We start from the raw sequence: 25,146 nt of genomic DNA on the forward strand, positions 1-25,146 counted from the left end.
TAATAGTAGTTAAATGTTTCTATCCTTACTCTGCTTTTTTTGCCAGCTTTTGTTCGCTGGAGCATAGGTGGTAAAATGGTGTGTGTCTGTGCTGCATATGGCACAGCTGCTAGTGTTTAATGTGAGACGGTAACACACCATCATCACTGGTGCAAGCTGAAATGTTACACTAACCTTGGAGCACCTGAGCTTTCTAGGTGTCCCAGGGAATTGTACCTGTTGGAAAAGGAAAGGATGTGAGCAATTTCTGTCTTCTGTTGAATCCCTCAACTACATTCTTTTAATCATTCAATCTGTTGTAACTTTTAACACTTGCTTACTTTATCCTTCTGATGTCCTTGATTAAAAAAACCCAACAAACCCGTACCAAAAAACCACAAAAACCCCCCACCAAAACACCAAAAAAAAAGAACAAAACCAAACAAGAACAACAAAAAACTACAAAACCAAAAAGCCTCCCGTATTTAATGAGAAATAAAAAATTCACTTGATTTCTGTATATAGTCCTGACTATAGCCATAGTGATTTTGGCTGGCATTTCCAAGAAGTCCATGTGGCAGCTGTGTTGGTAGCAATTCACACTCATTTTGATTTCTTTGAAATCATTAGTTTCTACCAGTAGAGCTTCTGATGTCCTGTTCTTGAGTACTGACGATCCACTTACAGAAATGGTTGTCTTTCCTAGTTCTAGCAGACCAATCCCCAATTTATTTTTCTCGGACGCGTTTTAGTCTTCCAGCATTAAAAATCTCAAAATTATGAGCACATCAGATCAAGTTTCTGGATTATGATGACTGGACTGTTTTCAGTATCTTGTAGCATTCTTTCCTAGACATACCCTATGAAGTGTGGGTGAAAGTCCATCAGGACTGACTCTAATAAAGCTGAATTAGCTGAGGATAGAGTTGAGCATTGACTTTATACTGAGGTAGTTTTGTAGTCTGGGTAATAGGAGGACACTTCGTGTGCATACTCTATTTTATTGAACTGTCTGTTTTTTCAGTTTGTAAGGTCTCTCTTATAATTTTTGGGTAGCTGAAGGTTGCCATGAGGTGATCAAGATACTGGCTTATGGTGTAGAGGTAAGGCTCTCAGCTGCTGGCTCGGCAGTCTTTAGTGTATTTTACCCCAGATAATCCTTTCTTTAGGCAGGAAAGAGACCCGTATCGGTGTCTCTCATCCCAGTGCAGTGGGCTGCCAGGCAGTAAGGAGAGGCAGCTCCTCTTCACTGGATCTGGTGGGAAAAGGGACAAAGAGAAGAGAGCAGCTGAGAAAACTGTCCTGACAAGCTGCTTTAAGTGCTTGGTTTAGTTCCTATGTGGTTCTAAATTTGTGCAATGTTCTGTGTTGTGTTGATTTAGTACAATTGTATTTTAAATGTGTTGAGGAAAGAAAATTAATGGACTTAATTTCCCTTAATGAGTTCTTTTCATTAGATAGTTCTATTAATTAATTAGTTTGTTTACTGTAGAAATCTTTTCCTATGAGGAGTGGTCCCTTGCAAAGCTGATGGTAATTTGCCTGTGCTGCACAGCTTTTATAATTGTCTTTTTCTTTCAGTGAAACTGGTGTTGATGAAGATGAGGATTTGTATGATTGTGTCTATGGAGAAGATGAAGGTGGGGAGGTTTATGAAGACCTAATGAAAGATGAAGCAGCACAGCAACCTGTACGTTTTCCAGTTCAATAGCAGTTATATTTTTGGAAGTTAATATATGTGAAATTACCTCTTTATAGTTAGTTTTAATGAAACTTCACTCATGCTCAGTTGCATCCTGAGCTGTCATATGCAGTGTACGATCTCCTATGTAAGACTTTGCAGGCTATTTTGGCAAAAGGTTGAACACTAACTATGGTAATTTTTTGAAAGAAATGTAATTTTTTAATGAAATGCAATAATAATTACTTATTTTGTTAAGCTCCTCAGTTATAAATAGTAAGATTTACCAGCTATTTTAAGAGCAATTAAATTAACTGCTTACTTCAAAGTGTCCTACTTCCAAAATTAAGTTATGATATTGTGAAACACTGTTGTTTCAGCCCTAATTTGGACCACTGATCTAACAAGGATAACTGATAATTGTTTCATACCAATGAAATTCCTACTTATCCAACCATGTATTTTTTTGCTGATCAGTACATTGGTCTTACTGAGAATGGTGTAAGTAGCTTATTAACTTTATCATATAAAGGTACTGTGGTCAGTTTTTGAAACTGTCTTGAAAAAATCCAAACTTAGGCAATAAAGTTTACGTGCTAATTGGGAGAAGCCCTAATGTACTTGTCTGCTATTCCTCAGAAAAGTGTTTTCTGACATGGAAAATGTTAGTCTGTGGTCATGACAAGATATTTTTTAGGACAGTTGTTTTCTTCCTCTATATTGACATGAAGCTGTATTATGCTTCCTGTTGTCTTAAGTTGTAAACGTGCAACTTGCCTTTACTTTTCCGTATTGCCTTTTAGTAATATAGTTACATGAAGAAGCGAGAAATTCTAAAGTGTGGTGTTTTTGTGTTTGGTTGTGTGGTGTGTTGTGGTTGGTTTTTTTTGTTTGGTTTGGTGTTGTTTTGGTTTTTTTTGTTTAAAAAAAACCAACCAAACAACAAAACCAAGAAACCCTTGTGTATATTTTCAGTGCAAGTGTGGGAGATGTCTAATGTGATTTGTGTCCTCTGCTTTTACGGTGGTTCCTGAAAGTTATCACTATCTTGTCTTTGGGAAGATTACAGTCTTGTTTTAATCTCTATTGTTTTTAACAATACTGTTTTCAAGCCTGTTTTTCTGTTAGTACAAAGCCCTGCAGGTAATGCATATAAATCAAGGATGAGATAGGCAGGAAGTTAAGTTAGTTTTCCACGTTTTCCTTAATTTTGTTTATCTTGTAAAGTTTAGGTTATTCAATGAAAGCCAAATAAAAAACTGGGTTGAAAAACCACTGTTTTATATCTAATGAAGTTTCATTCACTTGCAGGAAGGATGTTTTAGAAAAGTGTTTGAGTCATAGGAAATCTTCACTGTGATCTCGTTTTGAGGTTTTATTTTATACTGAGACTCAAAATGTGTTAAGTTTTGGGTTTCATTTAATGAGTGTGGGTGTCTTCTTTTCTTTTCAGCTGTAACGGTAATCTCTCACAGCTGATAATGTGTAAACTTTCTCTCATTCTTTCCTTCCTGTTACAAATGTCACTCTTGCATATCTGTGTTTCTAGCAAATGATTAATATAGCAACCAGAACTCTCACATTCTAATTTTAGTTGCATCTTAGCCTATATACTTCAGATTGAACAGACTCGTATCTTATAGAAAGTAAATGAAAATTGAAAACACGGTACAGCAAAATATTTTTTCCACAACATGTAACGAATGGAGATGTTGCAATTGTTTTGCTGTGACAGCTTTCTTGAATGTGGTAATTATTTCTAGTATGGGATAATTTCCTCTCAGGTTTATAAACACATGGCATGCTAACATGATGATTTTGTGCAGTTCTTTCATTTGAATCCTACGTGATAATTCCGTGGATATGAGAACACTAACACAGGACAATCTTCAAGGAGATTTTTAGAAGAACCCAATACTGTTCAGAGTCTCCAATAGCAGCCAAAATGTTTCGCATCTTCCTCATCCTTGATTTGTCATCATTATCTTGCAAAGTAAACTGTTCCACTAATTTTGCTCTAGCAATAGCTGACCTTCAAAGGCAATTTTTCTCACTTGTACCAGTATTGCACATTAGTTCTTATTTCATCTCTGGTTTTGTTTATTGCACTCAAATTCTAGAAGTTTGTGGTACAGATAGAAAATTGATATGTTAATTTCTGCCAAAAGCGCCTGTGTGAATGATCTGTTTGGATTAGGTGAGCATAAAACTGAATGGTTTTAAGTGGAATCCCAGGATTTTGTTTGCATTGCTCTTATGAGAGTTTGTGAACAACAAACCCCCACATTTTGTGAATGGATGTAAACTCCTATTGGGTACAACAACTTCTTAATTGGTGCAAATACTGCAAGCAGTTTGAACAGTATTGAGCTCACAAAGGTAAAGCTGAAAAATAACTGAAAGCCTGAATAATGTAAAATTCTAATACTTTATTGAGATTAATTAACTATGATTAACTGACAGTGCCTGCTTCCTCCTGCCAAAGAATTTGGGAATAAATGATAGATTTTTTGGTGAAGCTGATACCAGATGATGCTCACCTCACAAAGTACGTTTCTACTGATAATGACAGACTGCATTTTTGCGAAATGGTTACTTCTGTCTGCAGCTGATAAGGATGGCACTTTAATGTTTGTTGTGGGAAAATTAATAACTGCACCAATTGGGTTTTAAAGAGTAACTTCTGAGATAACACAGCACCTGGTAGACGAGAGTGATAAGCCAAGTTGCAGTTGCAGGAGCTGCTTGTAGAGTCACATGGAGATAGACAGAAGGATAGAGGAGATACGTCAAAACAGCAAACAGAAGGATGAATGGTGACAAAGCTTGATGTGCCTGTATGACTTGCAACTTTTGTTCGAAAGTTAGAAGTCTTCTACTGAATGGAAAGAGCTGTAGTACTAAATTTCTAGTCCTGACTCCTCCTGTATTTGAGTAACCTGTAGTCATCAGGTCTAATATGTGCAGTATGTGGATTGCCTACGCTGGGTGAAAAAAGGTAAGGTGTAGTCAAGGGTATGCTGAAGGATGCCTTGGAAGCATATTACAAACTGATAAATGGCCTTCAGAAAGGATGTGATATTAATAGTACTATTCCTTATTAAGCTGCTGCGTATTGTTGTTTTTGGAGAAAACATTTTAGATCAGGTATTGATTTTAGTTGTAAGAGCCTATCCAGTTACTGTGTCAGGTCTCCAAGCTGACCTATATGTCTCCAGGTATTTTGAGTCTTGCTTGACACGAATGCTTCCATACCTTCTTCCAGGTATCTTTTTTTGATTTTTTTGAAATCAGATTTCTGAGTTATTTTTATAATTTTTTTAATGGAGTCCAGTTCTGGTAATTACTTCAATTTCCTATGAGTCTGGTGGTTTACAGGGAAAAATCCATGTGCATGAAAGAGCTGAACATAGAGGTTGCTGCACTTCCTGACTTGAGAGCGTGCTCATATTGTGTCTGAAGAGAAAGCTCCCCTTGAGAACTAAAAGGGAAAAGCTAAATAAGTGCAGGGATTAGGCTGAATCCAATATTTATGGCAATGCAAAGTTACATGATTTAGTCCTGTTAAGTTCAATGGAATTATTAACTGCTGAGTATTTTAAGTCTGGATGTAAGTTAAATGTGACCTTGTATTTCAGCTTCCGAAGTATATGTGGAGTTCAGTGGTTTATGTCTAAACTTTAACTTTTCATAATATTCCTTTGATGATGAATTTTAGTAAAACTCTTAAATTCATCAGCTAATTGAACATTAAAATAGTCTTGGTTATTGCTATCATCTTAGGAGGCTGCAGTACTGAGAAAATTTCAGGAAGCAGTTATCCTAATTGGTTAATTCTAAACAAATAAATACATTTGTTATCCATTAGGTACTTGTTAATGACTTAAACTTGACTCCATTGTAATTGCAGAAATACACTGAAAATGACATAAGAAGCTGTTGCCTTGCTGAAATAAAGCAAACTGAAGAGAAGTACACTGAAACTCTGGAGTCGATAGAGAAAGTAAGATACGACTTACGGAATTGTTACTTACGTATTTTTATAACAGTCTAGAAAATATAATGACATAGTCAATATGTATATGCATTTCTTTTCCTTTCAGTTTTTCATGGTGCCATTGAAAAGGTTTCTGTCAGCATCAGAGTTTGATACTGTTTTCATCAACATTCCTGTAAGTAATTGCATATTTAATAAACAGATATAAGGTTTGTAGCTTGTTATGATACATTTGTGTTATGTGTTACTGCACAGGATGATTATTTGAAATAAGATGCATGATGCATTTATGTAGATGCTAGGGTAGTTGATAAAAAAGGATGTGCATGCTGTTGTTTTTCTGCTTGAGAAAATAGGATAAGAGAAATAGTATTATCATGTCGAATAGTGAATGGTTATAAACTGGAGTATCTTTGACCCTTAGAAGCTGATAACTTAGAGAAGATGGGTTATCTTCCAGTACATGTTGTTATCTTAGTGATGCCTACCACTGTAAGCTGAATGGTTCTTTCATGAGGATTTCTATAGCTACTCTGCAAATCCTTTTATCTACTCTGACTGTTAGCATTGAAGACATTTTGAAGTTAACTCACAGTTTTGGATTCAGAATCTGGCACTGGAAAGGTTAAGGAGATCCTCTGTGAAGTGTCTAGGAGACCTCTTTCTTTGACTGAAATCTTAACCGTTTCTGTGATTTACTTGGGTCCATTTATTTTTGGCCTAATCATAATAGTATGACAATTTACATGTATTTTCAGTTGATGAAAGTATTTAGCAGCTGTCTTTATCTGACTTGACAGGAAGACATCAGACATGGTGTGAAGCCTCTCTCAACACAGACAAATGAAAACAATGTTATTTTATGAGGCACAGTGTAAGAAAAGGAAAAAGGGTCCCCAGAGTTTGACCCATGGGCCACATCAAACCTTTATTGTCTGTAAAAGATCACCTCTTTTTTGGCCGTCTCTGGCGTGTCCCACAGGCTCTCAGGGCTGTAGGAGGTCGTGTTGGGGAATCTGGTCTGTAGGAATGTTTTAGTTGCTATTCCAGCACCATCCTGACAGAAGCTAAATTACAACAGTTATTACACTGACGATGATACCTGACACCTTGCCATTTTTGTCCCGCTATTAGAGTTTAAAGATTTAAAGATTCTCAATTGGTGTAATTTCCTTCTCTTTTAATATTAGTCCAAACTACTGCCACAGATACCAGTAACCTGCTTGTAGAGTTCCCTTCTTTGGAAAACAAGTTCATATTCTCTCCTATATTAATGTTTCTTATTCATTGCAAATAAGGCCCTGAAGTACTCTGCATAAGTTACTGTAAGCCTCTTTCCTGAGGCTCCCTGTGCCCAGGCACGTTGACTTATGTGCATTGAAAGACCTAAAGCCAGCCAACATGAAATGCTGCACAGGGGTATAGAAAGGGTTTACAGGCTATAAGCACAAATGGAGATGTCACCCACTCATTACTCATTAAAGAAATGTAAGGGAATCAGATAAGAGGAGTAAAAAGAACAAAACCTGTTTATTTGAAACTAGGAAGACACATAAACTGTTATACAGGGTGTTTCAAAAAGCTGAACCCAATTCAAAGTCACTGTTGCTTTGAAATTGTGTCGATCTTTTTTGAAACGCCCTGTATTTCGGTTGTTTTACTTTGCTTTTCATTATCAACACTCAGTATTCTGCTGTTACAAGATGGTGCTTATTTCTCCAGTAACATTTCTTAGTTATCCAAAGACATTAAAAGAAATACAGGGCTTGCCTAAGCCAAAAATATGTGCAAACACTTTGTCTGCTAGGACCTTGTCTCTGCAGCAGTTCCTCAGCAGGAAGGCTGGAGGGCAGTGGAAGCTTATTTTAAACTAAGAATAGCTATTACACAGAGCTGTGATGTGGAGAGCAAGTGTGGTGTTGTCAGAATAGGATGGATTTACCTCTGTTAAAGGATAGTGGTGAAGGATCGGTGCTTTAGAGAGATGCTGTGTTGCTTATATAGATTCTGAAAGATTCTTGCTGGACAAAATTATCTGCTGATGTCAAAATATATTTTATTTTTAAGGAAAAAAGCCCACAACCACTTCAAACAGCTTGCCAGTGCCTTTCATTAGGACTCAGCTTTCAACGTTCTGTCCAATAAAATGGCTCGAATATCTGTGTTGCGTATCTGTGTACATGTATGTCTGTGTACGTATGTGTACATATATATGCATTTGTATGTACATCTATGTAGATATGTATGCACATCTATAGACACATTTGTATGTACACCTATGCATGCATTTGAATTGATATGTATATATGGACATACAGAGGGAAAGAGGGATGGAAGTACGTGTAAGGTATACTGAAGTGTTGGAATTTTTATTAACTTCTAATGATGTTAACATCAGTTTAATTTAAGACTCGACTTTGGAGATAGAAGCTCAAAAAGACATTTTGTCCTCTTAGCATTAAGCAGTTTTTCATAGGTGATGCTTAGTTGAGTCCCTGTGCATTCCTGAGAAAATGTGCTCCTGTAATATACTGATCGAGAAGCATTTCTATAGTAATGTCTTTGTCTGCTGCAACTTAAGATTCTGAGGATATGGCCACACAATTACTAGCAACTGAATTTGATCTGTTTTAAGTTTTTTCTGCCTCACTTCTGATATCATTGACCTTGTGTGTACTCCTAGTTTTCATCAATGTGAAGTGAAATGTTTTCACTTAGTTCACAACTCAATATTGCATATTATAATTTACTACATTAAACCGTCTTCAATGCTTTTTCTTTTTAAATAGTCCTCTGTTTTTCATTGCAGTGGTCTATGCACCACTTACAGTCAGTAATCCTGATTTCAAAACTTTTAATCTGTTTTGACTTAATTTCTTGTGAATTGTCTGGCAGTATGCATACAGTATTAAGGCTGACATAATCTCCTATAGTTGCTTACAAATTTTTGTATAATAGTGAACAAGTAAGGTGAGTTCCTATTATACTCGGGGAGCAAATCTTTCTGCAATGTTCTTGCCTTTCTCTCAGCCATTAGTTGCTTGCTGTATTGGGAAACTCATTATGATTGCAGTTAACTTAGCACTAGAACATCGCTAATTGACCAATGTAATGTACAAAACTAATTTTTCACAGCTCAGGGACATGAATCATTACTTCATCTTGTCACTGAGGCATTTACTTGACTTGCTTAATTTTAAAATTATCATTATAAAATGAAGATGAATTAACAGTGCACATTCCAAGCTAGAATAAATTAATCTCTAATAGGTAGTTCTTGGAGTTTGTTTTTTTTTTTTTTTGTCGCACTGTATGGGAAATGTGGCAAACCTTGAAATTAGGTTCTACTCTCAAATGATCTGTTTTCCAATTTATTGAAATTAGTGAATCTAGCATGAAATAATTTATTTTTATATTCAAAGCTTTAAGTCATTCTGTTTTTAAAAGCCTTTCCCTCTCCTCATTATTGTTTTTAAGGATTTGGTGAAAATTCACAGGAGTCTAACACAGGACATCAATGATTCCATTGTTAACAAAAATGATCAGAACCTATATCAAATTTTTATTAACTACAAGGAAAGGTAAGATTTATGCGTTCTTACTAATAGTGATAATCTACGCTCAATTTAGCAAAGTATTTTACCATATTTTTGTCTGTATGTCTCTGAAACAGGAATGAAATGGAGGTCAGTATTCTTATTAAGCTAGTATTTGGTGGCTGTAGCCTGGAAGTCAAAATGTAACCTATTGCTATATGAGCCTTCCCTCTTCTTACCTCTGGTTTTGGCAATGTTTTGACATAGACAGGTAACATCTATATTTTGAACAAAAGTTAAATAGCTTATTTTGAATAGTATTTTTAATACAAATAATCCCAGGTATTTTATAGCATGTACCTGTACTGTTTAATAAATAAAATGTTATAAAAGTGGAGAAAGGTGCAAAATAAAAGAAGGGTATATATTAAGGCTACTCCAGGTCAAAGAAAACAGAAGAGGTCATAACTTGAAAGAAGAGAAAGCAGGTGCAAAAGAGAAGAGAGAAGAGATTAGTGTCTTACCCTACCCTCAGTCAAAGGTGTGACCATAAAGCAAACATGCTCAACCTTCGAACAGTGAAAACCAGCCAAGCTGCTAACAGCGTAGCTGTGGCAGTGTGCCGTGCCCTGCAGGCTAATTGCCAGTATTTTTACCCACCTTTTCAGATTGTTTTTTTCTGCCAGCACTGAACAGCTGTTGCATTGTATAGATTAATTTATATGCTTGTGTTACTTTGCTGAAGAACACTTGTACTGTGGGCTACAGTGCTGGCGTACCTTGAATTAACCCTTGGGTTGTGGTTAAAAATTAGTTCCTTCTGGGACCAGAGCAGGAGAGACCTGTGGGAGCTAATTGGATTTGCTTGAGGGAGATGGGGAAGGAGATTCATTGCAGTAATAACAGGTTTGTGAGAAATTGCACAGCAGCATCAAGAAAATGCAAGACAGAAGAGTCGTTTTCTGAGGGAGGAGCGTGCTCCAGGCTGCCCACAGTCTTGCCTTTAAAGACCCTCTGTCTCAGCTTTTGTGTTGGAGCGGGACATACTTATTTCCCAGGCTGTTAGAATTTCTGCTGCTGCAAGAGAGAATTAGGGGACAAGAAGTTGTTCTGGAAAATGCTTATCTTTCAAAAGTACTTCTGAAATGTGTGCTAAAAGGGGAACAAAGGACACTGGGAAGAAACCTCAAGTTTATATTATACAAAAAGGAAACACATGGAGATAGACTCAGTGTCTTAACCATGTAGTGATTAAAAGTAATTGGAAGTGCTCAGTGTTGAATCGGTAGAATAATTTTAATTGTGAAAAAAGAATTATTAAAAAAAAAAGGTAAAGATTAGGCGAAAGAAAAAGAAATTTGGGAGACCCCTAATGGAAAAGAGATATGAAGCGTACAGAAGGAATCTGCTCAAGAAATATATGACAAGTTGAAAGGAAACAGCACGCTTTGCAATGGGAGTAGCAGAAAGAAGCACTCCAAACAGGGGCAGGAACCTTCTGTCATAAAACCAGGCTCCTTCAAGAAGCATTGCTGACCTTGACAACTGTCGAAAATTCCTTGATTTTTCATACACTATTATTTTGATCTGAGAGCTCACAGGATATAACCTGGTAAAAACTGTTGGAGATGGATCAGTTTGCGTAACCTACAAGTTCTTTAAAGGATAGCTGTAATTAGTCCTATTAAGCGTGTGTTACAGAATTTATTTGTTACAGTCTTGGAAATCTACGGTGTTGTAAATACTACAGACTGTTGTTCTGTTAAACAGCAGTTATGCTGCTTTTCAATGAGTGCCATATTTATCAGAACATACATGCGTGAATATTAAAGGAAATTGTGATGATCTGCAGCATTTTTAAAGCAGGGAAAAATTGTGTTCTCATGAATATTCTTCCTGGTATTCATGCTGCCATTGAAGTCTGTGGCTAGATCCTATCCTGCTTCTTTAGGCACTGCTCCCTTTGAAAGGAGGAGTGTTAACAACGTATTTATGGAATGATCAGGGATTATTCTTAAATAAGCAAATGTTCATTTTATTCTTTGTTTTGCTTTGATTTAGATTGGTTATTTATGGACAGTACTGCAGTCAAGTGGAGATAGCGATATCATGCTTAGACAACATCTCTAAGACGAAAGAAGATGTTAAATTGAAGTTAGAGGTATCAGTATTTTTAACATTTATATATACAAACCCCATGTGTTTCTGTGAATATGCCCTGCTTTCATCCATGTCAAAACTTTATGATGACAAACTAGCTGGACTGATACGTGAATGTGTTTCTCTTCCTTTTCTTTTTTTCGGAGCCTCTGATCAAGTAAGTAAGTGAGCTGTTGCAGTACATATCCTGGCACTGAAGTGAATAGAGTTTTGCCACTGACATCAGTAGGATTAGGGTTTTTTTTCAGGAAGTCATCATCAAGGATGCCTTTCTGTTTATTGTCACATCTCAGCTGAGAACACAGAATTGCAGAATGACTGAGATTCATCAGAATCATCTTCTTCATGTGCCCAGAAATTGCTTCCAGGAGGACTTGCTCCCTAATTTTTGCAGGGGCTGAAGTGAGACTGACTGTCCTCTTTTGCTTTTTTTGGAGATAGGTGTAATGTTTGCTGCCTTCACTGTGCTTATAGGCAATGTTTTTGTTTTGTGTGTGTGTGTGTGTGTTCTTTTTTTTTTTAAGTTCAATTGAACGCCTGATTTCTGTTGTCTTCATTTATTTTATGCTTTCTCATGCTGTTTAAATATCTAAGAACAAGGGTCTAGGCCCAGTATTTTTTGCTTAGCTTTTATTGCTATATCAACTGTTTCCCTTCATTTTGTTGATATTTTTTAATCTTAACTTTAATATAGTTGCTTGGCCCATCTATCACAGAATTTTCTTATATATATCACTTGGATATTTTGATTTTCTAACTCTCTTGACTTGTTCCTTCTCCTGTTTTGAACTAGGAATGTTCCAAGAGGGCCAATAATGGCAAATTTACATTGCGAGATCTTTTAGTGGTTCCAATGCAGAGAGTGCTAAAGTATCACCTACTGCTCCAGGTATTTTATTTTTTAAATTTAAGAGGACTGAGAGCAAAACTGTTTATCAGCAGTGGATTGTAAGAATGAGAGCTGAAGGTCTTTATCAAGGGGAGCTGATTGAGTTTCCAGAGGCTGATTTGTTACAAAATAAAATCCAGACAAGTGTGGTTTTCTTCCAGAGACAGTTCCTCAGAGCTGAAGCATATCTGGGGAAAAAAGAATAAAATACGATTGTTTCCTCAGTATCTGAGCCTTTCTTGGTATGTTTAAAATGGTTAACAGTACCAAACTATAATCATGGTTCTTCGGAATGTGAAACATTAGCCCCCAAAAGAGGAAGCTGGACCATACTTACAGCATACTTTTAAGATGCTTTTTTGCTGTCATAAACTACAATAAAGCCATATTTATTTTGAAATGCTTCTTGTTATAACCCGCAAGCATTAGCTTTTGCAGTTAGTCCTGTAATAAGGTTGGAGAGTCTTATAAATTTAATTTGATAGCTGTGCCAGGAGACTCATTAGTTCGGCTGCAAAGAAATATATTACTATATTAAGCTGTCAACCCTGCTGATGCTTGTAAAATGTCATTTTAAAAGATCTACTACTTGTATGTGAAGCATAATTTTGACTCTGCAGAGCAACATACGTTCTGTAACATTAAATTTTTTGAAATATTTCGTAAATGGGTCGTCGGTATTTTGATCAATGGAAAATTGGAAAAAATAATGAATAGTACAATGGCTTTTTAAAGAAACTTATGAGATCTGAGTCATGATTTTACAATCAGCGTGTACATTATGAAAAGATGATATACAATATGCTCTGTGTGACACTATAGTGTACATTGTACAAGAAAGAAATATTTTAAAGACTTTGAAATAAAAAAACTCCAGTAAATTATTGGAATTATAATGTAAAGTCTAAATGCTTATTCCTTCATTTTCGACGATTTTAGCAAGTTATGTTAGCTGGAATGTATAATTCTTTTCTCAAACTATAAAGAAGAAATAACCTGTTTCCTCAAGAAGTTACTTTTTCACTTCATAAAAAACAAAAAAGCCCCTTTATTTTCCATACGGGAAGTGGCTAAAAATTATTTAAACATTTACATTTGATTTAAATATGTCTTCTAAGTCAGCTTTATCTTGGGTGTAATGAGACAGTGACTTTTAAGCAGTGCGCTGTTTAGCTGAGGTTTTATTGCCAGCATACATCGCCTACATCCCCCTCTGCAGACAAGTGCATGCTTTGGAATGGGATGACATACCATATAGTAATGTGCAAATGAACACAGGTGTTTACCTATGCTTTCAGCATGCACATAATGATCTGATTTGGCAAGTTTTAAGTGCTAGACAGACCAAATTAGCTTCTAATGATAGTTCATTATCAGCTGAAGTCAGTGTTTAGGCTATAGAACAGTCATTCTTAAACACTTGCCAATTACCTCTTTGCAGTAGTCCACACTCAGTTACAGGCGGCTCACTATGAGGATGAAAATGTGAATTCTTGGGTCGTGTTTTCTGGTTTTGTCGTTCGTGGTGTGTGGGGGTTTATTAATTTATAAATTTTATTTTTGGGGGTGGGGATGAACAACGACAACTTCCGTTTATAAACTGACAGTAGGTGAAAAGTTTTAACTGCTCTGTCCACAGGAGCTGGTAAAGCACACTACTGATCCCATGGAGAAGGCAAATCTAAAACTGGCACTTGATGCAATGAAGGTAAATATTCACGACAATTAAGTATTTATGTCTTTGTTGGCAGTTGAAATGGTAGCTCAGAACTGTGTTTCCTGGAGGAGATAATGTTCTTCACAGCAGGTGAAACGTGTTTCCACAGGTCACTGTGAGCTTTGTGAGTATGTCAGGGCAAGTACATAGTTGAGGGCTTTGCTCAAGTCTGGGAAACAAGTTCAGTAGTTTTCTGAAGTGGGAAGTTTATGAAATAAGACTTCAGTATTTCAGTTTACTTCTATGTCATTTTGCTGTCATATGATGAGATGAAAACCAGGTGTTTCAATAATGTTGGTCACTTCCAAAATTTAGGAATATTTCTACCACTGTAAGTCAATTCTAATCAAGGTCAGTAGTTTCCCAGTGAGGTGAAGACAGTTACCTGTCTTTGCAAGACTTTTTTCTGTTGTCTTAATATGATCTCTGTGGCTTTACCTTTGAAAGCAGTAATGTCTTTCTGGAGGTACAGTATCTGTTGCTTTATATTCACCAGCAAGTGGTACGAACAAATGCTTTCTAGAATAGCTACACTGCCTTCTGTATAGCGTAATATGCGTTTCTCTGCACAGCTTCAGAAATGAAACGCGGTTCGGCTTCAGGTGACTTTATGGCATGAATTGTGACATTCGTGTACTGGAATTGTGAAATTTTTTTCTACCCTTTGTGGGAAAAGGTGGAAAGAAACCAATGTGACATAGGTCGTATCTCCTGTTGTAATCTGTATGGTCCACAGAAGATGCTGAAGCCAGAAGTTAGGTTTGGGTCACACAGCTGTCTCATTTTATGTGACTGTCTGCCTTGAATGCCTAGAATATAGACAAGCTAACAAGTGAGATTTTTGGTTCCCCGTTTTTGTCATCTGGTTTTGTGCAGTGAACGCAGAGAGGGCCACCATCATAGTCTCCTATGGAGAGATGCCTGAAATGAGATGGCGCAGTGTTGCTTCCATCTAGTGACAAGCCTTGCATCCTGGCTACTGGCTAGGAAAACAATCCCGGGTTGGATTCCCCTGTCCCGCTTTTTGTTTCCCATTTGCTGGCTTGCTTTGTTGTTTTTGGTGGCTGTTGGACCGAAAATAAAAGACCAATTAAGAAATCTCTTGCCACAATGGCTGTGGCAGTTATGTGCTGGCTGGCAGGACATAACCAGCCAATTAAAAAAACCCTCAAAACACCCCCCACCTCCTCCAACCCACCAAAAACCCCAGGTATGAGCATCTCTTCTTAAGGTTGCAGCATTGTTTCCCACCCAATTTACTGTACCTGCAGCATCCTGTTTCCCTCCCAATTTACTGTAGCCACTGTAGTAGAAGTAACTGTGCAGCATCGCTATGTTGCTTCTAAAAACCCTGGTGTGTCTGCTGGAAAATAAAATGTCTTTGGGAAAAACTGCTGGCAAGGTGGTACTGTGCCCCAAGACAGAACATTCTAGGGAGGATTATGCTGTCAGATTTCTCTTAGCAGCAAGAAAAGAGGTTATTTAATTTCTATGCTCTTTCAAGACTGATGTGGATGTATCCTGCACAGATTCATTTGGGAAGCTAGCCTAATGATTGCAGCTATTAGATTCTGATTAAAAATGTCTTAAGGAGAAGATGTATCTTTCTCCTACCCTCCAAATTTGTGGCCATACTGAAGGGATACTGTAGGAGCAAGTCGTGAAGATCAGAATGCCCTTTCCAACTGCTGCTCTCAGCATCCCTGACCTTACCAATTACCCCTTGCGCTCACTCCTCATCTCCAGCCATGAACAGAGAAGCCCTAGCACGTTGTCGCTATTATGCAAGCGTGTTCATAGCATTTTAAATGCTTTAGTGAAATATGTACACTACATGTTCTGGTAAAGGGGACAATAATGATCTCAACCTGTGACTTCAGGTAGTAAATCCCATTAAAAGCCCTGTTTAAAATCTGCTGTGTAATGGCTTCTCTCTGCTGTGCTGTAACAGTAAGACAAAGATGCCACTACTGGAGCAGTAGCTGCCTCTCTCCTAATAAGTACCCAGGCTTATGATATGTTCACACCTTTCATGCTGCTTTTGAGCTGCCTTACCTATGTTTGCTACTATACGCTCTATTTACATTCTGTCTTATTCTCAGATATTGGATATTGTCGACTGCTTTTTTGGCAGTGTGCTGCATAAATTACAGTTCCATCTTTAATCTTCAAAATAAGACATTAACAAAATTCAGAAAAAATTATCCCTCCTTTACACTTTTTTACGTGTTTCTTTCTTGCTACTGAATTTGTATTTCAATCACGATGAAGAAAGTTGTAAATATGATTGAAGGTATGCAGAGGCTTTTTTTGCTTTATTTGGGCATACATATTGGTAACTCTTAAACATTAAAGATAATTTTTTTTAAAAAAATGACTAAATATGCAGGTAAGTCAAAGACAAAATTAGAAATAAATTTGCCCAAATAACGTATTAAAGTGGTCTGTAATGGAAAAGTTTTTTTCCCCCCTTTTCCTGTTGATGCTCTAGGACTTGGCTCAATATGTAAATGAAGTGAAGAGAGATAATGAGACACTCCGTGAAATTAGACAGTTTCAACTATCAATAGAGAATTTGGTACGTGGTATTTTTTATTTATGCATCTTTTCAAAACACTTCGGTCAAATATATTGATAGATGTATTTTTTTTCCAATTTCATATGAGACTATAGTACTCTTGGTGTAATATTAAGTATGCTTTGCTTGGTTTAGAATGACATGAATATTTCAGTACAGACATCTCTGCTCTTTTGGAGGTCTGTCTTTGGTTAAATAAATATGAAAGGTTTTTATTTGTACAGTGACTTATGTCTTTTTGTAATGGGAAAAATATTCCCATTTGAAGACAAAAATGGAATGGACTGACTCTTTATTGTACTAAGTTTAGATGATAGTCAGGAAAATAAGTTGTTTTCAGGCCTGAAAAGTCCTTTTTTGGGAGATAAAAGGAGTTGAGGGGTCTAACATTTGACTGTATCATAATCTCAACACTTTTGCTATATTGAATTCTACATATTACTTCCGTTTCAGAATCATTCCCTCTTACAATATGGAAGACCTCAAGGTGATGGGGAAATAAGGATAACTACATTAGACAAGCGTGCGAGGCAAGACAGGTGATGGCATGACTTCTGGTGTTTGCTATTAAAAAGCCTGTAAAGTAACTCTCGTTAGATTTTATGTCAGCTCAATGATTCTGGAGATGACTTTCCATTTCACTGTGCATTTACAGAGCCTATCCACCCTTGCAAGTAGTAAGTCTCTTGCAAAAGTACTTTCAGTGTTCTTTTGTTATTCAGTAGTTTATTTGTTCACCTTAAAATTTGAAGTGTCACAGGCAAAGGGCATAAAATAAGACTTCAGGTGTTGGCTTTCTGGAGTGTTTTGTAACGGTCTTTATATTGTATTTTCATAGGCATATCTTCTTGTTTGATCTAGCTGTAATTGTTTGCAAACGGAGAGGTGATAATTATGAAATGAAGGAAATAATAGATCTTCAGAAATACAAAATTACAAATAACCCCACTACTGATAAAGAAAATAAGAAGGTAAATATTTGTTTCCAATTCATGTGAAATGTATATTTTTACAGCAGTTTGAAACATTTTGCAGGAGTTCAGAATGTATATACAATTTATGTACAAAGCTTTATGTTTTAAATGTTGTTATTTTTTTTTTCTTCATAACTGATGACCTTCATATTGCCATTCTTTTTATACAGTGGTCTTATGGCTTCTACCTCATTCACATACAAGGTCAAAATGGTTTAGAAGTTTATTGCAAAACTAAAGACTTGAAGAAAAAATGGCTTGAACAATTTCAGATGGCTCTGTAAGTATATTTTTATTAAGATAGAATCATCTTCATCACCAATGTAAGAATATCATCTAGATTATGCTGAACTGCTTTTATGTTTAGATTGGCTTAATATAGCCTAGTTATCTGTTTTATTTGACTTTCTGAGAAACAACTGATTGACATCTTCATCAATGGAATATTTGCCTGAAACTCCTTTTGGAAGAGAAAGAGGGCACTCTAGGCTATGTATTACTTCCCAGCTTTGCTGCTAAGACTGTTTTAGTAACACTGTCTTAAACAACCAGAGTGAAATATTAATTATTTTAGCAATAAATATCTAACATAATAGTGACATTTTTTTCCCTTCCCATTTTGATTTTGATTAATTGAAATATATTTTTTGAAAGGTGATGCTGATGATTTGAGAGGGGATTCTGGCATTCTTCCTAGTACCTTTTAACTAATTTATTGGTTAGTATTTGGAACAAGTTGCTTGCTTATTAAATTTAGTTTCAAAAGCCTGATTTCCTTTATATGTTTTCAAGTAAAGAAGAAGGTTGCTTTAGACTTTTGAAAAATAAGCTGAGCAGATGCAGCAATGCAGATCACATTATTGTTATGCAACATGAGCTTTATTTCCATTTCTGATTCTTGTCAGAAAGACAAATGTGATTACTGACACCTCAGTTATTCTGATTAAATTTAAAACATGTGAACAAGAGAATCAGATGACAGGGCAATGCTTGCTTTATAGCCAAAAAAAAAAAAAAAGTGTGAGGGGAAGTGAGATGCTCCCAGTGAAAATGGGAAGACAGCATTAATATTGTTTTTGATGTGATTGTAGAAGTATGTGGTTTTGGAAAAAAGGCTATTACGAGCTGATATGAATGCAACTTGGTCATAAACTATGTATTTTTAAAACCTTAGTGTGGTGAGTGTTAATGATTGAAATGAAAAGAGAGGAGAACCTGCGCTGGACAGATATTAAAATGTCTGCTTAGTAGGATTCCCATCTTGCTGTTTTTTATTGAAGGCAAAATGGCATGTGTTTTGGTAAAATTTCTAGGTAATGTAGTAGGGGACGGGAAGACGCATTTATTTGTATGTGTGCAGAAAGCTGCATACTTCGCCTCTTTCTGTCCCTGTCTTTCTGTCCCGATACACTTCCTGTAATGTCATCATTGATATTTACTTAAACATAGATTAAATGTGTATGAAAAGCATGAGGAGCTCAGGTTTATCAGCTTTAGCATTGCAACTATTGATCAGTCTTCAGGCATCCTGGTCCAGCGCACAAAAATATCCAACTAAGCAAAACAAAAATCAGCCAAGGCTCTAAGGAGAGTAAGATGTTTTTTTCCCAGGAGTGCATCCTCAGTTCTTCCCCAACATTCTTGTGGCTCTGTGCAGGACCTCCCTGTGCTGTCGCATGTGCGCTAGGTGGGTGCAGCGGCGCATCCTGACGCTGCATCAGGCACCAGCCAGTGCTCGGGGGCTGCTTGGGAGCGTGTCTGGGATTTGCTGCTGCCGGTTGCCCTGTGTGAACAGAACAAACGGAACCCGAAGGGTTGACAAATTAATGTACCACTCTTTGTTCTGAGGCAGATGGAGTTAGTGGCTGGAAATGAGTGGTGGTGTCAGCCATATCTTACGTGGGTGTTTGTCCTTCTCGTAAACCCACACATCTGATTTAACCTCTTCCCTTGTGATTAAATGCCGTAACGCAGAGGCACGGGAACTGGAGCAGCAGGGTTGCTGCAGGTCAGGACTGAGTTGTAACATGATATAGTGGCATTATTTGCATTGGGCAATGCTTTTGCTCCCTTATAACCACTAGGACTGGAAAAAAATGAGGAGCTTTTATGCCTTCTGAAGCTTTTATGTGCTTCCTCTGACTCCGTTACATGGGTTTGACTTCATAGCATATTTTCCTCAGCAGCTCTCCCAAAATATACCTCAGGGTAGTGATCATTATATTCTAGTGCGTGCTGAGGCACGGGAGTTTGTATTGGGGAATAAACAAAGCCAAGTGTTTAGAACAATTGGTTTGTGGATTTGATTTGCTGTTTTCAGGGGTCTCACCTACTGTGTCACTGTTCTAGTGCGATTCTACTCTGAAAAGTAGCCCTGATTGCAATTATTCTATTATTCATCATACTCAATTATAATTGCTGCTTCTATGGACAAAATACTTTTCATTACTTAAAAATTTTACTGAGATTGCAAAACCAGCATGCCTGAAGGGGTGAGTTACATTCTTTTTTGGTTATCAGAAATGATGTTGTTTACTGAGTTCCAGACAGAAATTTCAATGCAGTTTTGTTGCCTTTGGGATGGCATGTATGAAGAACAGTGATGATAATTATATTGCTGAAAAGACACCTATGGTTGAGATGCTGGTGTCATTGAGATGAGAATTTGTCTGCAGGTATGGGAAGCTTATGTTTTTGATGAAGTATGAAATAGAGGGAATATTGCTTTGCTGGCTGGACTTGGTTTAGGTTTGGAGGGCAGGAATACATTAGGCACACTTGATCTGGAAAATCTTTAAAGGAAGGAAAGATGAAATCCCAGTACCATTTCCAGAGTGTTACTTTTCAGACTAGTAAGTTTCTGTTAGAAAACTAGTTTTACAAACCTGTGAAAATATTTACCTTTTAGCCAGTTCTGTTGTTACTGTGGTCTATGATGAGTGTTTTGTTGTGAGGGAGGCTGGGAACGATGGGTTACTGGTCATAAGAAACTGAGTAAATTGTTTTTATTCATATGACAGTCCTGTTGCTACAGTATGTGTTTGCTGTTTTCCCGAGACTGTTGCTTTATTTAGAAAATATATAATACTAAATCACCTGAATTTTTATTTTTCCTAAGAATTTCATTAGGGTTATTGAGGAAGTCTGTTCACGCACCACATCCTCAGCAGCAATGATACTACGGCACGGCTGCACTGAATTTGATGCTATTGACACATTCACAGTAATCTCCACAGTTGAGGCTGGGTCACCACCTCTCCTTCCCCTCTCCCCCCCCTTTTTAAAGAAAATTAAAAGAGAGTTTATTGTGTACAACCTTCAAAATTGCTGGTTATTTGGGAGCACTGGATTTTCTAGATGACAATAAAAGAAGTAGAATGCTGGGGCAGCACAGTTAACATTGTCGTCAAGGTCCTGAAGCTGAAACTTTGGGCTCATAATCTGATGAATTTGAGAGGCTTTTGTAAAGCTAGCAGGCAGAGACCAGTGGAGGATGTTTTAACAGGAGCCATCATACCACAAATGACCGAGTTCTCTTTTGGTGTGCCTGTTCCCTCACTGATGTGAAAGGAAGTTTTGCACAGGGGGATCGTAACCACTTATTGCCTTGGAAAAGATGAGGTGCTTAACAGCGATAGTAGTTAATTTGAGCAGTTGCTATTTTTTTCTTGGAACTCAGTTCATAGTAGTGGATAAGCCTATAGCTGTGTGGGTAAATAAGCACCTTTTAAAAGCTAGTACTACAAAGAGTTTACTGTACTAGACGTGGAATGTTTAAATTTAATCTGGCATGTCAAATAGCACTGGTTTAAATGCAAAGTCATTCCATATCCAGGATAATATTAATGGAAGTATACAGCCAAATTACTGCACCAAATTACTCAGCCAAATTAAAGACATCATGTATTAAGTGAAAGTTTGTCAGCAACGTGATAAAGCGCATGGCTTATTTGTTGTAACTGAGCCATTAAAAACCTCAAAAACGATTGTGAGTATGAGACACAATTTTGTGAGATTTTCTGGTAGTATATCCTGTCTAATCTCTTTTCTCCTGTGTTGAAAACAACCAGAAGGATCAGAACAAAGATGTAATATCTCATACGTACAAATTATTTATATTAGATACTTTTATGTTTTTCAGCTTATGCTAAAACGTGTGTTTGTGGTGTTTGTTGTTTTTGTTTTGTGTGTTTGTTTTTTTTTTTTTTTTTTCCTGGAAAGCTCTTCTACAGATGCTTTTATTATTTTAAAAATGCTTATTTTAAAAAATTTATTTTTAGAAAGTAGTTGACTAATACTATATATGTGTCCCTGAATTTATGCTAACCATTCTTTATTAAAAGAAAAAAAGACTCCGTGAAAGTGGAAGTTGCTTTCCTCTGTTGTATGCTATATATACATCAGTTATATTACTTTGGAACTACTTAGCTGACTAATTATCATGCCTAATTTCTTATTATGTGGCAACTGCTTTTCTTACAATTATGTGATGAATTTCGTTCTCTTTTATTTCATCATGAGATGATAGAGTAAATACTAAAGAAAATATGTTGATTTATTACTACAGCCGTCTCATGTTGACGCTAAACACTTGCTCCTATCTACTAAATAATTATTTGTGTGTAGTTTCTTTCTTGATCACAGTAGAGCATGGAGCAGGTGCGTGTTCCTCACAATGGCAGAGACCTTCTCCGTGAGAGGCCACATACTATATTTTGTTTTCCCACTGACTTAATATCTGAATGCATTAGTGTAATACAGCATGCAATATCTTATGCTGGTTTGTGCTGAATTTATTTTATCATCACTATGTCAAGTTTTCTAATTTAATGAAGTCTTTTTCTGGCTTCTCAATTATGCTTTGTAATCCACCCTAAAAATAGCCATCAGCAGACTTGGTTTCACTATATATTTCTACATAGGGACATGTAATCACAGAAGAATTTAGGTTGGAAGGGATATGTGGAGACTGTCTGCTGCAAGGCCGAGGTTGCTCAGGGCCTTGTCAGCTTGAGTTTAGTATTGCTGAATTTCGAGATGCGCAGAACCAATATTGCAAAGTCTTATGCAACGGTGTTGTAACACGCCTTTTAATTAGGCTTAAGTCAACCTCTCTCTTTCACTCACTGAGAAGTACATGAAAACATCTTGGAGGCAGAGGAATAACCCTTTTTTTTTTTTTTTTTTTTTTTTTTTTTTTAATGTACTTAGTTAAAATTTTGCCTTCAGAAGTATTATTGCAGTTTCTGCTTCGACATTATTACAGAAATAGCATGTCTAATTAGTAATGCTGAAAAATCAGTGGGAAACACGTGATTAGGGTTATGCATTAATTGCATGCAGTTAATGAATCTGATTATTTTTTTTTAATATCCAAATAAAGGATTTCAGACATTAAAGCTGTACAGCCCTAAAAAAATTAGTGGTTTTAGAGTTTTAATTACACTATAATTAAGTTTTAGGTCACTACAGAGTTTGTGCAGCAGCTCAAGTACAGTCTAATATGTTTCTGAAAAACTACCATTTCAGTTAGACATAAATTCACACCCTGTAACTCAAGGGATGCAGGACATTTAATCTGATTTTGAGGAAATAATTCCAAGATTCACTGATTCTCAAAGATGATAGGTGCATGTGCAACATTTTAGATTAGACAAGCTGCATAAGTTGTAGATAGAGATCATTGGTTTTCTAAATTTTAAAGAAAATTGGTACAAGAAACAAGGTAGGTGAAAAGCGTTCTTTTACCTATTACCATACCTATTTCCAAATTTGATTTGCACTCTGTGACTAATGACATCAGTCACATTGAGCTCAAATAGATCTGTTCCCTCAGATATTGCATTAATAATGCATATGCATTAAGACTTCTACTGAGAGAATATTTGAGCTCTGATGTATTGAACACTGACATATTAAACCTTACTTATCAGAGCACTTTAAAAGCCTCAGGTATCTGCTGCTTTTTTTCAAATAGCCTGCAAAGGTGTTTCACTTCTACCAATCTCACATAGGTTACCAAAGCAATAAACAAAAATGTCTGCCTGGGTTCTCCATCAGTATAAATCATAGAATCATTTCAGTTGGAAGAGACCCTCAGGATCATTGAGTCCAACCATAGCCTAGCTCTATCTAGCACTAAACCATGTCCCTAAGAACCTCATCTAAATGCCTTTTAAACCCCTCCAGGGATGGTGAGTCCACCGCTTCCCTGGGCAGCCTGTTCCAATGCCTGACAACCCTTTTCGTGAAGAAATTTTTCCTAATATCCGATCTGAACCTCCCCTGATGCAACTTGAGGCCATTTTCTCTTGTCCTATCACTTGCTACTTGGGAGAAGAGACCAACACCCTCCATGCTACAACCTGCTTTCAGGTAGTTGTAGACAGTGATAAGGTCTCCCCTCAGCCTCCTTTTCTCCAGGCTGAACAGCCCCAGTTCCCTCAGCTGCTCCTCATCAGACTTGTGCTTTAGACCTCCCACCAGCTGTTTCCAGACACAGCAAAAGCTGTGTGAAGATTCTGTATATGATTAAGACCCCAGTGCAAGAACAGAGTAGAATGTGAAAGCAAACCAGAATTTATAAAAACAATGTGTAAACACTTGGAGCTGATAAAATATACTTTGATATTGTGTCTTCTGGCTCACAAAAATCAAAGATTTCCCAGTCCTTATGTTTTTACAACTTTACTTTAAAGTATGAGGTATATTACTATGAAAATTAATAAGTGTTTCTTAACATTCAGTGAAATAAATTCGTAGTGACACTGCATCATAAAAATAAAGTGCCACTATCTAAATGCTGGTTTTTGTGCGAGGTGTAATATTTTTTTCAGTCTTTAAACATGGAGTGCTGCATTACATGTTTGTCCCAATACTTGGGCTATATGAACAGATGTCCTAATTTCTCCCTGCAAACCAATGCTACCTTTTTTCTTAGCAGATTCCGGTGTTTGTCCAGTAATTTAGAAGTTTACAGATGTATACCTACTGTTTTTCTGTGGTGTCGTGGTTGGGTTTTTTTTGTTTGTTTGTTTTTATTTTGGTTTTTTTTGGGGTTTTGGGTTTTTGTGTGGGTTTTTTTTTTTTTTACAGCAAAACATAGACATTTGTTACAGTTTAGCGTAAACATATGGTAAAATATTTAAAGCTTATCAAGACGAGCAGCTTTGGAAATTTGGATTTGTAAAACTTAAAACTTTCACAAATAAGACTCAGTATATATTGAAGTATATAAAGTATTGATGCTTTTGATTTACAAATACTGATGTGCGACAGAGCTTTGTTCCTATCAGGTGATGTTTAAAAATATTATACAGGAACAGATTAGCTCAAAGCAGTCCATCTCCCATGCTTTTCAGGGAGGTAGGCTGATAGGGAAAAAGGAAAGCCATTATCTTGTTTGAGACAATGCAGTATGTTTCCAAAAAGTTAACAAGATAATTTCCTTGATCTCAAAAAAACCACTCATCATATGATCAAATAAGCAAATTTCCTGGTAAAGTCTTAGAAGTTGTGTGTTCTTGATCAAAAGTACAATTTACTTGTGATATGGTTAATTTAATTATCTAACGTATTCTTGATGGAGCCTCTTTGATGTGACAAACCAGAATGTCTGAGTATTAGCATATGGAG

General features: G+C 36.6%; 1 protein-coding gene across 2 annotated transcripts in view; it reads left to right on the forward strand.

Annotated features, from left to right (window-relative positions):
- The window catches only part of VAV3 (vav guanine nucleotide exchange factor 3), a 164,330-nt gene that overhangs the window by 60,884 nt on the left and 78,300 nt on the right, over positions 1–25,146 (forward strand). For both annotated transcript variants that reach the window (XM_065655754.1, XM_065655753.1), the window contains exons 5-15: positions 1,561–1,669; positions 5,571–5,663; positions 5,764–5,832; positions 9,135–9,238; positions 11,255–11,354; positions 12,147–12,242; positions 13,882–13,950; positions 16,451–16,537; positions 16,991–17,076; positions 17,376–17,508; positions 17,682–17,791. In XM_065655754.1, coding sequence (XP_065511826.1) covers positions 1,561–1,669; positions 5,571–5,663; positions 5,764–5,832; positions 9,135–9,238; positions 11,255–11,354; positions 12,147–12,242; positions 13,882–13,950; positions 16,451–16,537; positions 16,991–17,076; positions 17,376–17,508; positions 17,682–17,791 — 1,056 coding nt within the window. The remainder of the gene's footprint in view (positions 1–1,560; positions 1,670–5,570; positions 5,664–5,763; positions 5,833–9,134; positions 9,239–11,254; positions 11,355–12,146; positions 12,243–13,881; positions 13,951–16,450; positions 16,538–16,990; positions 17,077–17,375; positions 17,509–17,681; positions 17,792–25,146) is intronic.

The sequence above is a fragment of the Caloenas nicobarica genome, chromosome Z, assembly GCF_036013445.1.
Source record: "Caloenas nicobarica isolate bCalNic1 chromosome Z, bCalNic1.hap1, whole genome shotgun sequence".
Classification (NCBI taxonomy): Eukaryota; Metazoa; Chordata; class Aves; order Columbiformes; family Columbidae; genus Caloenas; species Caloenas nicobarica.